Here is a 14,832-nt window from a genome sequence, read left to right as displayed (position 1 = left end):
GCCAGCTTCACCATTTCCTTCATTTGGTGCAGAATTCCCCCCAGTATAAACAAGACTCCATTTTTGTACCTACATACACACATCACTTTTAATTGTTCTCTGGGATATGGAGGGGAGGAAAAAGGAAAATCAGGACATTCTAAGATCAAATCAGAAACCGGGACGGCTTCTGTAATTCTGGGACTGTCCCTGGAAAATAGGGACACTTGGAGGGTATAGGAGTAGATTGAGGGGAGAAGTCCAGAGGAACAATTCGCAGTAGATAACAGATGGGGAACAAAGTACAGATTTGTCCGCAAAGCAGAGACCTGAGGAAGCAATGCTTGCTGAAGAAACGGAATGAAAGAAAAGAAGGACGAGCCATTGAGCTTGTTGAACCTCCGCAGAATCTCCCACAAGGTCTCAAGACAGGATGCCATTATTGGAAGGAATAAAGTTGGCAGAGAAGGAAGGGTTGGAGGACTGGACGCTCTGAGAAGCGTAGAGGACGGTCGCATGAGGAATTTTGTCAGGAATGTTGTCACTGCCATGTTAACACCTGGCAATTGTAAGGGGTACAAAGAGCTCCAAACAGTAAGCCTTGGGAGGTTAATTCAATATATTGATCTAAGCTGCCATGCTTTTCACACAGCAGGCTTCCGGCATAATTGGCTTGTGCTAGGATTTACCATTTTAGCAAGTGAGGACTGTCACCCCAACCCTATTCCCTCTTGTATAGAGGTGCCAGGGCCACCAGGTAACAAGGTTTTATAGTTGGACTGTTGTGTTGTATAATCCTATACAGCTTGCTGTTTGTTCCAGGATTTCCAAGCTAGGTAAGTTGTTTTCTCCCGGCTTGCACAAAGATCTCTTCCAAGGTGCAGTTTCCTGAAGAAGCCGTGAAGCTTTGATAGCTTTTGTCAACAATTGCAGTGAATTATTAGCACTGCAAGATGTTTTGTTATGCATTGCCAGCTGAACAAATGGTAGCCTTTCTTGTACTTCAGCTGTGCTAAAGTTCACATGGCTAAGCTTTTGTTAAATTTTGTGAGTAATTGGCACATCTTTAATGCCAAATCTAGCAATCAGCAGGAAGGAGCTTGAGCTGTTAGCTCCAGAAATCACTGGGAGCTTCATTGAGTTTTCTAGCAGTGTATCAACATTATATGTTAATCCCATGACTCTATGCATAAAAGAACAATTCAGTTTAACAAAAAATGGGGAAATAAAAACCACTTCCTGTGGTTGATCTCACTACTGTTGATCAAATAGCTCCTTCAACCAACAGTTGCCTGGTAAGAGAATCCCTGCTATATTATGTTCAAAAGGAGAGGCTCATATATTTTTTCTGCATCATAAACTGATGGATGCTTTTGTGTAAAGCTTCTTGGAGTAATAATTCCATGAAGAGTGCTTTCTGTGCTCTAAAGAAATGTAGATTACATGTAACACACAGCAACGATTTGAGCAGAATAATATCAGTTCATGTGTCGTGCATGAGCATGTACTGCGTATGTCTATGGAACCAAAAGAATTGCCACATTTACTACTACTTAGAGGCAGATGATTCACAACTATTTATCACATGTAACTGACCGATTTCCAGCACAATGTAAAGATAGAGGATATACCGTATTTTTCGCTCTATAGGATGCATCAGACGCACCTAGTTGGGGGGGGGGGGGAGGAAACAAGAGAAAAAAAATTCTGAATCCCAGAAGCCAGAACAGCAAGAGGGATCTGGCTTCTGGGATAGCCTCTTGCTGTTCTGGCTTCTGGGATAGCTGCTGAAGCCTCTCCCGGGCAGCGGGATGAAGGCTCCCCCTGCCTGGAAGAGGCTACGTGCAAGTAAGCTGACCTTCCCCCATCTCCCACAAGAACCGCGCGCTCTTTAAAGGGAACATGGTTCTTGGGGGCTTTTCTGGGAGGTGGGGGAAGGGACAGAGCCGCGCGCTCTGTCCCTTCCCCCCACTTCCCACAAGAGCTGCGCAAAGCCTCCGCAGGGCAGCGGGGAGCCTTCGTCCCGCTGCCCTACGGAGGCTTCACGGGGGCTATCCAAAAGCCAGAATAGCTAGAGGGAGCGCTGCGCAGCACTCCCTCTCTCTGCTCTGGCTTCTGGCTTAGCCACACAGCCTGCATGCACTCCATAAGACGCACACACATTTTCCCTTACTTTTTAGGAGGGAAAAAGTGTGTCTTATAGAGCGAAAAATACGGTAACTACTGCTAGATCAAGATATATACTTATTCTGAGATGAATGCTAAGTTATACAGAAGATGTGTCATTTTAATTTTAGGATATTTAAGCAGCCTAAATGGTTTGCGGGATTGTATCTCAATTGCATTGGTTGCGCTCAAATTGCTAAAAAGTTTTGTTTTACCAAGGCTTGACGTTGCTTTCACCAGACCTCATTTCTATGGTTTCCAAACACTGGTTTGTTCGTAGTCGTTATTGACACACTTCTGTCCTAATCCTGTTTACCTTGCCCGCTGCTGTGAAGCTTGGTGATTTAACTAGGGCAGGTTAAGATGAACCACAGGTGTAGTGGTTCGAGTGCTAGGCTAGGACCTGGGAGACCAGGGTTCAAGTCCCTACTCAACCTCCTGCCTTGCAGGAATCTTCTTATCTGACATGGGGTTCAAACTCACAACCGTGGGATTATGCTCTACCAACTGAGCAATGTAACCAATAATGTTTGTATAATGTTTACATTATTTATTCCCTCGCAGAAGGACACTCCAGTGCACACAGTGTGCTGATTCTATATGGGAACGACGCCAGTGAATGGCGCAACTACCTTGAGAGCATCTTTCGCTCGTGCCAAGAAGTCTGGAGCTATCGAGTGGAGAGCGGAACTACTATTTCCACTGAGGAGCTGGACCTCTTCAAGAGCAGCAAGTGCATCATTATTCTGTTGTCCTCTGAGCTGGTGCAGAGTTTCTATGTCCCCGACGTCCTTCAGAGCCTGCAGAAGGTTCTCCAGCCCCCCCATAAAGTGGTGAAGCTGTTCTGCGGAATATCAGAATGTCGGAATTATCAAGAATTCTTCAAGGACTGGTCCCAGTGGAAGCAGCTTACCTACGATGATGACCCAGATGCCTATGTCGAAGCTGTCATGAAGGCTATTTCAGAAGGAGGTAACCTGGTAATACCTGTTGAAATGTTTTGATTTTGACTGTGGCTTTTAAGTCGCTCATCCGCCTCCTGTTCCATCGTCTCAGTCATGGGTACCTCATCAGTACCTTACAAACCCTATGAAAATTGCTGCCAATATTATAAATTCAGAATGTTTATGGGAAGCTCTACAGTGGTACCTCGCAAGACTAAATTAATTCGTTCTGTGAGTTTTTTCGTTTTGCGAATTTTTCGTCTTGCGAAGCACGGATTCCCATAGGAATTAACGGTTTTAAGAAAAAGGAAACAAACTTGCAAGACGTTTTCGTCTTGCGAAGCAAGCCCATAGGGAAATTCGTCTTGCGAAGCAACTCAAAAAACGAAAAACTCTTTCCTCTTGAGAGTTTATCGTCTTACGAGGCATTCGTCTTGCGAGGTACCACTGTATTACCATTTCATATACAGTATGGATGGTGTTTCTTCCAGTTTATTTAATTATTATTTGCACATATAACTCATCCTTCACTGAATAGTCTTAGGGTTGGCTACAAAAGCATCTCAATTAAAAGCAAGTACAAATCGTCGTTAATAACATAAAATAAAACTACAAAACTAACCACTAATTAAGTTAACGAAACAGCTGTGCAAAACAGCTGTGCAGGAGGAGAGAAGACCAAAGGTGTGCCATGACCAATCGTTGCAAAGAATGCAACGATGGTGTAAAATGCACCTTGAAGGGGGGGTCATTACCCAGAACCTGGGGGCCACTGCAGAGAAGACTCTCTGGTATTGCTGCCATCTAAGTCCAAGAGAATAAGAGCCAGAAAACAGGTGATGCCAGCCTTAGTGAGCGAGCATGAATGGAAAATAAAATACTATTTGACCTTATTATATACCAGTATTTGGTAACCATAGAAACGAGGGCTAGTGAAAGTAATGTCAAGTCTTGGTAAAGCCAAACTTCAAATATTGAGCAATTTGCGCACAACCTACCTACCACTACAGTTGTGATACAATCCTGCATACCATTTATGCTGCTTAAATGCCACACGTTCATTACAATGTCCTTATAGCAAAGTGTGAAGTTTCAGAAGCTTTAGGTATTCTTAAACTGCTAAAACATCTGCATGCCTTGAGAGTAGAGCCCTTTAGTGCTGCTGGGACATTGCATTTCCATAACAGGCAATTGGCATGTCTTCTCTACATGAGAACTGCCTACCCACAGAGCCTCCACCTTCCCAGAAATCAAACTCAGTGTTCCCTGCAGTACTCCATAGCCCAAGTGCCAGGGAGTTGAAGAGCACTTCCCCAGTGCTGCTCTTTGGACTCGACCATGCAGGTGGGAACGAAAGCACCGTAATATAATGCCTCCGATGCCCATCCTGAACATTCGGTCAAAGTGGGTACCATTTTGAATGGTCTCAAAAGCCAGTGAGAGATTGTGGAACAGTAACAGGGTCCTCTGTCTCTCAGTAAAAAACCCATCCAACAGGATGACCAAAACTGATTCTAGGCCTGAGCCCAGAACAACGTTTCATCCAGGAACACTTGCATTTGCTCCACAACAACCCTCTGTACCATCTTTCCCCCCAAAGTAGTGTTGGCTGGTAGTTACTACACATCATTGTGTGGGCTGTTTAAGGAGCAGACTCTTTCTGAGGATGCATCAATCACAACATCCTCGGCCCCCCGACTCTGGCTAGCTTTAAGCAGCCAGGGAGAGCAGGACCCCCAGAGGGCACGTGGTCAGATGCACTGCTGCAAGTATCTTGTCCACGTCACTGGGCCACACCAACAGGAAACGATCCCTTGAAACTGGGCCAGATGTAGCATTGGACACTGCAACCAGATTTGATGAGTTGTTACGAAGTCAAGAGACTTTGTCAGAGCAGCTCAGAGATAGTCACCATGTGCTACAAAGTTCAACATGCCCAAATCTGGGTTAACTAATCTCTGGACCACATGGAAGAACTCGACCAGGCAACTCCTTGAGGATACCAGCAGAGAAGTATACCTCAAGGGCCGCCTCTTTCCATATGAACCTACCTGGACCCTGAGATCAACTTCTGAGGCCCTTCTTTCTGTGCCTCGTCCTTGAGAGGTCCGGAGGGTGGCAACACAAGAACAGCCTTTTCTGCAGTGGCTCCCCATCTGTGGAATGCTATTCCCTGGGAGGTTCGCCTGGTACCTTCATTATGCACCTTAAGGTGCCAGGCAAATATGTTCTTCTTTAACCATCCAATACCCTTTAAAAAAGTGTTGGGGGAGTTATTGGGTTACTTTTGTTTTTATTTTGAGATTTTATTTTGTGATTTTATCTTGTGAACCGCCCTGAGATCTGTGGGCTGTATATAAATTGAATTAACAGCAGCAGCAACAAGAAGAAATATGACTAACACATATTCGGTTGTATTCAGAGTGAGATTTCCACCACTCGCCATTGTGCTCCAGTTGTTAAGATGCTGAGGAATTGTTGCTAAGGTGTGTCTGCAGGAATGTTCAGCATATGCATTTCAGAGGCTTCAAGCCTAAGCATGCTTACTTCCTGTTTATATTCTACTGACCTTAGCATTCATCCCAGCCCCTTGTGCCCAGAGAGCCAGGCTGCTAAATCTGCAAAGAGATGCCTCGTCCCTGCTGATTCCTAAGGCTGCAAATTTGATCCGAACGATTTGCCAAACCAAAGTTTAAGTGACAGGATCCTTGTCAGTGGGAATGCCTAGAGAACAAGTAAATTGCAAGTTCAGCATATTGTGTTGCTTCTGAGCACATGCATCCAAGCTTCCTGAATAGAAAATGAAATTTGCGGTACCCATTTCCAAGAAAACATGTTTAGGCTGCGTCTGTAAGCCTAAGAGCTAAAGGTATCATACAAACCACCATCATAGCGAAGTTAAAAATGAATCTTAACCACAAGCAGAGCGGTGCTAAAAATATCCCGTTATAAGAATTTGTGGCTTTTGTGGCAGAGATTTAAAAAGGCAAAAACTTAACCAAAATGATACTTCAGAGGTGAAAACTACATAGTGTTCAACCATGTGGGTGATTCTTATCACATTGCTTGGTTCATTAAAAGAACTGCATGACTTTGAAAATGTCTGAAAGTCACAGTAGTCTGGTCCAGTTGTTCAGTAGTTTAGTGCAAAGTTTCACAACTTGCTAGTTAGTACCTGCTTATTGCAGTTGGAGGTTATATGCCTGTGGAAGTTTGCAACGCACTCAGGAGAGCACATTTTCAAACAGCCCAGATGGAGCAGTAAAGTTCTACTGAGGTCACTGGTGCTGTTCATGTGCACATTTTCATAGTTACATCTTCACGGTAGAAGGCACATAAAAAAGAGGAATCTAAATATATGTTTCCGAAGGACCTTTGATACAGGAACTAAACAGATGCCCTCACTGAGGGCTTTGTTTTCACAGACACAGTGAATGCCAATCTGGACATCCTAGGGCAGACATATCCAAAGTCCATTTCGGCGGCCTAATTTGGCCCACCGGTTGATTTAATCTAGTCCCCGTGGCAGTACAGTGCTACCTCGGGTTACAGATGCTTCAGGTTACAGACTCCACTAAGCCAGAAAAAGTAACTCAGGTTAAGAACTTTGCTTCAGGATGAGAACAGAAATTGTGCTCCAGTGGCGCGGCAGCAGCAGGAGGCCCCATTAGCTAAAGTGGTGCTTCAGGTTAAGAACTGTTTCAGGTTAAGAACGGACCTCCGGAACGAATTAAGTATGTAACCAGAGGTACTACTGTATATGTCCTGGGGCAAAATCCTTTTTAAAAAAAGCAAAAAGCTCAGCAATCCTAAAAAAAACCTCAACAACTTTGGTCAGCCCTCAAACATGTCCACTTCATCTATTCTGGCCCTCTTTGAAAAAAGTTTGGACACCCCTGTTGGGGGCAGGGCGTCCTGTTTCAGCGCTTGAGGCGAAATGGAAAGCGTCGCTATGACGATGACACCTGCATTGCTCACGTGGCGCAGGCATCAGCGCTGATTTCGGATGAGATAAGCACAATCTCCAACAACTTCACTCTCACAAAGACCTGGGATGAATGGAAAGTTGTTCTTTCGAACTGGTACTCTTGATATTTAAAGAGACATCTTCTTTAAGGGGGGGGGAGAAACTAAGGAAAAAACACTATGTGTTTGTGAATACTCTGTATTTGGTCCAAATATACCTGCACAAGCAGTGACACTTGATGATCATGAACTTCACAGATTTTATTGCCTTAAGGAGCAAATGTCAAACACTGTTCTATAGGGTTCATGCAGTGTCAGAATGCAATCTTCCATTTCACTGTCTCATTCGTGGGCTACAAAATTTGAGGCGGTGGGGAGAGGTGATTTTTCAGGATGTGGAATGGTAGATGTGCAGTAGCTGAAACTCTCTGTTGCCACTGGAGCTTTTATTAGCTATTACCCCCACCGCCAAAACTCCCTGAAGCAATACTATGTGATGTTACTGCATCGTTTGACGAAGATGTCTTTAAAAATACTAACGCCCACCATTTCCTCCAGAAGTCCCTGTCAGAGTGGTGCTATTTAACGTCTCTGCAGGGGGCTTTTTTTTTGAGGGGGGTGGCAGCTGCTGCCAGGCAGGAGGACCTGGCAGTGGCGGGGAAGTGTTTCAGCCACCCCAAAGTTTCACTTACCATTAGCTCAAAATTTGCCAGGGGTTGCTGTTCTCCACTATTCACCTCTCAAATCAAAAGTCTTCTGTGGAGAATGTGTAGCTCAGCCCTCGTGTGAAACCCTTAATCCTTAGTGCAAACAATACAGAATCAAGTCGGGGAAACTGTTCTTCCTGGACTGTACATGGGCAAACACTTAAGGAACTTGGGAGGAACTCTGCCTGGAGGCCTGAACTGTTGCGTTCGCAAAGTAAAGGAAGGATTGAACTCTGATTAATAAGAATACACACAGAGGCTTGAACCAGCAAAACTCTGGGAAGGGTGCATATAATCGTGTCTCTCTGTGCTTGTCCGTGTCTGCAGCCCAGGCCGTTTTTTATTCACAAAAGAACTTTTTACAGAGTGTTCGTAAGAACCAATCAGATTTCTTCTGAGCATTTCCACAAACCCAGGTGGGGAGAATGTTAAACCACTAAAACTAATTAAGCACAAATATTTCTGGGGTAAATAAGTTGAGAACTACAAAGAAAAGTATCTGGCAACCCAGGAGGTAATAAACAAGCAATACACATATGATAAGGAGGATGGCCAGGAGGATAGCAGTCAGTATCACCTTCATTCCTGGCCTTAAGATTAACACCCTACATCAAATAAACTTGCCCACAATCTTTATGGCCCAGGATGCCTGCCTGGCGAAGCAACTGCTGAGCTGCTGTGTACGTGACATGTGACTGGAGAGAAATGGGCAGTAGAGGCAAAATGGCATGAATGTAGAATCTTCTGGGATTTAATCAGAAATTATCGTCAATATATCAAACCCAGTCAACACAATGTCTTCATCGTGGACACGATGGCTTGATGTATATTTTATAATTCCTCATGGTAATCCCATCTGACCCCTACACTGAACCACGTTTTCATGCCCCTGTTAGCATCTCCAGGACCTAGGTGACAGGGGAGGTGTTTCTGCCTCTTGATCCCCCCTCTGGAGAGACAAATTCAGACACAGTGTCTTGACAACTCCTGAGTTGGAGGGAGTGACATGGCAGGCACCGTGGAAGCATCAGAGATTGATTCCGCCACATCTATGTCAGGCATTTTGAAAACCCAAAGTGTCATTTTTCCAACTGAACGTGAGTGAAGCCAGTCGGTCACAAACTCATCCAGGCCCTACTTAATTCTGCCTTAGCACCTGCAGCTTAAAATGAGTCCAGTGGACTAAAGAGCCCACTAATTAGTTAATTCCAACTAATTTATGCTTGAGGCCAATGTAAGATAATCCCATCTGTGTGCAGAATGTGCATCCTTTGCTAGCGCTAGCTTTCATTAAACCACTCGACTTCTTTTTAAAGGACTTTCTTAGTTAATTAGCGAACTTCTGGCTGGACTGCATTGAGAAGTAACACTAACCTTTGTCCTGCACTTAGATTCTGGCTGTGATTCAGTGACTGATGCAGAAGCGGAAGACGACAGAGACGCACACCACTCGTGCAATAGTGCAATGAGCCGAGAGCATGGGAACTTGGTGACCAGACTAGGAAGCCTAATTACAGTGCAGCCTGATCGCATTCGCTGTGGGGTACGGTATGTCTCCATTCTTTCAAAGTTGCTGTAAAAGGGCAAAATGTGTGTGTGATGCTGTGCTGTGAACGCTACGATTCTCTAGAATCATTTTAACGCTTTAAAGTATTGCAAGTCACTTTGGGCACATTTTGTGGAGAAAGGGATTGCTAAACAAATAAATAATGACTGTACAGCATTCAAGAGCCTGCAGATATTACTGTGTTTCTAAAATGTTATTCTCTACTTCTAGGTGAAGACAATAGTTTACATAGTCCTAAAATGTAAGCTGGATAGCCACGTAAAAATGGAAGTGGAATTTTCCTCCGAGAGCTGCCAGTCACTGCGAGTTCTGGCCAGGATAGAGAATGAGTACACCGTTTCGGTTTCCGCACCTGGTAGGTGCCAAAATTGGCATTGCTTTGCTAAAGCGCTTCTCTGCATCAGAAAACATTAAACAGAATTGCACCTTCTCTCAGAGGCAAATTTAGCACCAGCTAAGTAAGCAGAAAGTGAAACAAACAATGTCCTCTTATGAAGGCTCCGAAAAAGTGAGCACTGGAAGCTAAAACTGTATACACGAAGCCGCAAATAGATAGTTGCTAGAGCGTAGTAGAGCTAAAACAGCCTGATTAGACCATGCTTCCTGTTAGCTTTCTGCATTGCGTCCGAAGTGGGGGCTTGCAAGTCTCATCATCATGTGTTGGTTGATGTCTGAGCTCCAGATGTGTAGAGGGCTGCCTCCACAGGAAGCAGAAGCTGTCTTGCGCTTCCTCTTTCCCCCACATTCTGCCAAATGGCCAGAGCTGCGCTTAATTTTTGCTGTGTGGTAATTTTAGAAGCATAACGGAACTTAAATTTGTCATTCAAAATAGGAAGGGTTATGTTGTGGAAGCTAAGTTAATTTTTATTCAAATGACAGCCTGGAGAGCACGAAAATCCTTAAAACAAGTTTCTTCCTATATGTAGGGATTTGTTCTCATTTTCCTAAGGGCTGAGTAGTGCAGTTAATTGTGCTTAGGGCTCTGGCAGGGACCCTGTTTAGTTTTCATGCATGAATCTTTTAAGGGAGTTGGTGACTGTAAACTGCAACAGGTTTCGTTGAAACTGCTCATCAGAGAGGACTGTGGCAGTGCTGAATCCTTCTTGTGCTTCCCCCTCCGGCCAGCTCCAATAAATAAATAAATAGCAAGGACTCAGGATTTCTTCTTGGGCTTTGTTTAGGCCAGGAGTTCTGAGTAAATACTTCCTGCATTCTCTGGTTTCATCACATGATCATGGCTAAAGCAAGTTGAAAGCACTGATTGTGCTGCTGGGTGATTCTTGACCTTCCAGTTTTGCTCTCTTTGATAACTTTAGGTTTACGTCATCGCTTCCACTGCTGAAGCCTGTAGGTTTCTCTTGGCATGTTAAGTTCTTCCACACATTCAGATACATGTGAAAGAGGCATAGCAATAGCAGCTCCACCATTGGTTTTGGGTGGCATGGTTGGTATAGTTCAGCTTTCGAGGAAAACAGAGGCCTACCTGTTGACAGGTAGTACTTAGTTTCTTGGCGCATCCCTAACAGCAACATTGGCTGTTAGGGAATGAATTACCGTATTTTTCGCTCTATAGGGCGCACCGGACTATAGGGTGCACCTAGTTTTTAGGGGGGGAAATAAAGGGGGGTAATTATTCCCCCCCAGCCCCAAAGAGCTCCCAGAGCTTTCGGGGCTGGGGACGGGGGCTTCCCCCGACCCCAGCCCCCAGAACAGGCTATCCGCAAGCCTTCGGAGCGTGGCGGGAACTCCCGCCGTGCTCGGAAGGCTTGCTGACAACAGGCTGCTTTGCGCAAGCCTTCTGAGCCCGGTGGGAACTCTCCGGAGCGCTCCGAAGGCTTGCGGATAGCTGCCTGAAGCCTGGAGAGCAAGAGGGGTCGGTGCGCCCCGACCCCTCTCCCTCTCCAGGCTTCAGCGAAAGCCTGCATTCGCTCCATAGGACGAACACACATTTCCCCTTCATTTTTGGAGGGGGAAAAGTGCGTCCTTTAGGGCGAAAAATACGGTAGTAGCCGATGTTGCTTTTAGAGATCCACCAAGAAACCAAGCACTACCTGTCAACAGGTGAGCCTCCGTAGTATCCCTCGAAAGCTGAACTGTACCAACTGTGTTCAAAAGCATTGTTCTTTATTGATTCTTCTAGCATAGTGGGTTTTCTTTTGTACCTTGTCTGTTACTGATTAATCTTTGCCTTATCCCACAGACCTATCACCTGGAGCTGTATGCCTGCGATTGTTTTCTGGGGATCTGATGATAGCTGAAGCAAGCATTTGCTATTACACTGACATGGAAGAAATTAGCAACTTGCTGTCTACTGCAGCAAATCCAGTGGAATTTATGTGTCAGGTAAATGTTAAAAAATGGGGCAAAGGAGCGAGGAATCGGCGAGGAACCTTGAAAAATAGCTAACTGCATATCAGCGTAATTCTTATACTCCTGAGAGACACAAGCTATGCCTGATGGGAATGCTGCTTTGTTTTGTTTTAAAATCCAGGGTGGCAACAAAAATGATTAGTTTGAAAAAGATCTGTCAAACAACTGCAATATACCTTCCATGTAAAATTCAGCCATGGAGGTATTTATGAATTTAAATGGAAATTTAGGTTCCTGTTTTATTTCCTATTTCAAGAAGGGACAAGGAGCATGTTTACTACTGTGTGATGTGGAAACATATTTTAGATGCAGCAGTAGCTAGAAAGAATTTGCTCCATGGCACCACAAGTTAAGCATTCACTTTTTCTGTTTGGGAGCAACAGTGGAGGAAGGTGCTTGCAATAGCAGTGATGAAAGGAAGGGCTTGCTCATTGCTGCAGCGAAGCAAAAAAGAGGCTAGGTGCTTAGATAGTCTCTGTAATAGTTGGGAAAGTTGGAGTCCAAAAGCCAACAAAATCAATTATGAGGTCTCGTTCCTCAGCAGGGGTCGGCAACCTAAGGCCCATGGGCCCCAAGAGGCCCATGGGGGTTGTTTAGCCGGCCCATGACCCCCACCACGTGCTCGGGGACCCCCACTGCCTGCTCGGTTGGCTCCCGTGCGCGGTGCTAAACTGGCGTGGAGCAGAGCAGGGACCGCCATCCGTGACGCTGGTCAGCTTCCCATTGGCTGCAGGAAGCTGCGCATGCCTCCTCTGCACCGGAAAGAGTGCTGGAAATAGCATTTGTGCATGCCTGCGCATGCACTCTAGCCCACCACGGCGTCTGGCGGACTGTGAACCGTTGCAAGCCACAAAAACTTTGCTGACCCCTGGTCTATGGGGCTGGCGATGGGGTTACCTGAACACTGTGAAAAGGCTGAGTGACTCTGACATCAGCTGCTGCTGAATGGATATTATTCTACATGTTACGCAAAGTTTCTAAATTCAGAGAAAGAATGGAGCACTCATAAACCCTGTTACTTCTTAGTTCCAGTGTGAAATTGGATAAGAGACCTTGGGATATAAAAAGATTAACCACAGAAGGTCAGCGGTTCGAATCCCCGCAATGGGATGAGCTTCCGTTGCTCGGTCCCTGCTCCTGCCAACCTAGCAGTTCGAAAACACACAGTGCAAGTAGATAAATAGGTACCGCTCCAGTAGGAAGGTAAACGGCGTTTCCGTGTGCTGCTCTGGTTCTCCAGAAGCGGCTTAGTCATGCTGGCCACATGACCTGGAAGCTGTACACCGGCTCCCTCGGCCAGTAAAGCGAGATGAGCGCTGCAACCCCAGAGTCATCCGCGACTGGACCTAACGGTCAGGGGTCCCTTTACCTTTATAATCTCATTAAATGTAAGTGTGTGAGAGTGTGCATATTATTATTATTATTATTGATTCAATTTATATATTGCCTTTTATCTGACGATCCCAGGTCAGTGAGCAACATTAGAAACAACATTTACATAGTGTCATAATAAAAGACAAAAAAAACACATGAAAAAGTCATAACCATCCCCCCACTTTTAAAAGGCCATACACTGTTCATTTGCCTGGGTAAAGAGGAATGTTTTTTGCCCAGGGTCTAAAGACATGGGGCCAGGTGAGCCTCTCTGGGGAGAGCATTCCGCCGATGGGAAACTACCACAGAAAAGGCCTGTTTGGAGTCACTCTCCAAACCTCTCAAGGAATGGGGACACAGAGAAAGGCCTCACATGATAAGCGCAGGGTTGATTCCTATGGGGAGACTCTAGAGCAGCTTTTGCCAGTGCAGGGGCCTCCCAGACATATCAGAGTACAATTCTGTTTTGTTTTTTTATAATATTTATTCAGAATTTTAAGAATTACAAAAAAAGAAAAATACAAAAGACAGAAAAAATACAAATAAAAAATACAATCATTTAAAAAAGGAAAAAGAACAGATTAAACCTTTACATAACTTTCTTCCTTTACTTATTTCCTTGACCTCCTCACACCTCCCATTTTTGTATTCTAGTTCAAATTGTTATTTCAGCAAATCCTTCCAACCTTATTTTTATCTTAATAATTTGTTTTAATATATTGTTATTTTACGTTCTCTCTTTCATCAATTCATCAATTCATTTTTACTTAATCCTTTATATCATTTCTACCAAAACCACATAATTTTCTTTTTCCAACATCTTTCTAGCAATCCTTAATTTTACAATATTTTTGAAGATATACTTTAAAATCAGAGTACAATTCTGATCAACCTCATCCAGCACAGTTGTGGTAAGAGCTGTAGCCTGATACATCTGGAAAGCATCAGTTTGGCAAAGGCTGCTCTAGATGGACAATGGTGCAATCAGTATTGTGGCACCTTTGCTTAAATATCAGGTGTGCCTTTGAATGTGGGTAAACAGTTCCCCAGAAGGGGATGACTTCTGTTCTGGAGATTTACAGGTGATGGATGAACTCTTGATATATTAAAACATACTGTCTGGCTGAAATAATCTGATATGAACGGGTTCCTTCCTTGCATTCAGGCATTTAAAATAATCCCTTACAACACAGAAGCACTAGACAAAATCCTGACAGAGTCAATGAAAAAGAACCTTCCGGCGAGTGGCTTGCACCTGTTAGGGATCAACCAGCTAGAGGAAGAAGACGTTGCATGTAAGTGTGGTGGTGGTTTGAAAGTTATTGTGTTCTGTGAAAAGGCACAGTACAAAAGTAGGAATAAAAAAAGAGAGGAAATGCCAGTTTGACGTGTTTGGCCATCCCACACAGTACAAGGTAGTATAGGATAGAGGGTTTGGTCAAGCTGTCTTAATAATAATAATAATAAAATTTTATTTACCGTATATTCCGCCCTCCCCAACCAAAGCCGGGCTCAGAGCAGCTAACAACAGCAAAATGATACAACATTCTAAAATCATTTCATTATAAATTTAATTCAAATCAAATTAATGGCAACCATTGGGCTAGAGTTCTGTGAGGATTGCCAAAGGAGGGGGTCAGGCTGTGCCCTGGCCAAAGGCCTGGTGGAACAGCTCTGTCTTGCAGGCCCTGTGGAAAGATGTCAAGTCCCGCAGGGCCCTAGTCTCAGCTCAACACAAACTTTTGTTCTCAGCTCAACA

The 14,832-nt window shown here is 44.5% G+C and overlaps 1 protein-coding gene across 3 annotated transcripts in view; it reads left to right on the top strand.

Moving 5' to 3' along the window:
- PIK3AP1 (phosphoinositide-3-kinase adaptor protein 1) overlaps positions 1-14,832 on the top strand; it is a 44,403-nt gene that overhangs the window by 8,325 nt on the left and 21,246 nt on the right. For 2 of the 3 annotated variants that reach the window (XM_081913561.1, XM_081913562.1), the window contains exons 2-6: positions 2,710-3,117; positions 9,154-9,305; positions 9,540-9,684; positions 11,530-11,672; positions 14,239-14,368. In XM_081913561.1, the coding sequence (XP_081769687.1) occupies positions 2,710-3,117; positions 9,154-9,305; positions 9,540-9,684; positions 11,530-11,672; positions 14,239-14,368 (978 nt within the window). Of the gene's footprint in view, positions 1-239; positions 737-2,709; positions 3,118-9,153; positions 9,306-9,539; positions 9,685-11,529; positions 11,673-14,238; positions 14,369-14,832 lie in introns of those variants that run through there. The other variant, XM_081913560.1, reaches the window with a different exon arrangement.

This window comes from Podarcis melisellensis, assembly GCF_964234715.1.
Source record: "Podarcis melisellensis genome assembly, chromosome: 5".
NCBI classification, from domain to species: domain Eukaryota; kingdom Metazoa; phylum Chordata; class Lepidosauria; order Squamata; family Lacertidae; genus Podarcis; species Podarcis melisellensis.
This window is presented reverse-complemented; position numbering and strand designations above follow the sequence as displayed.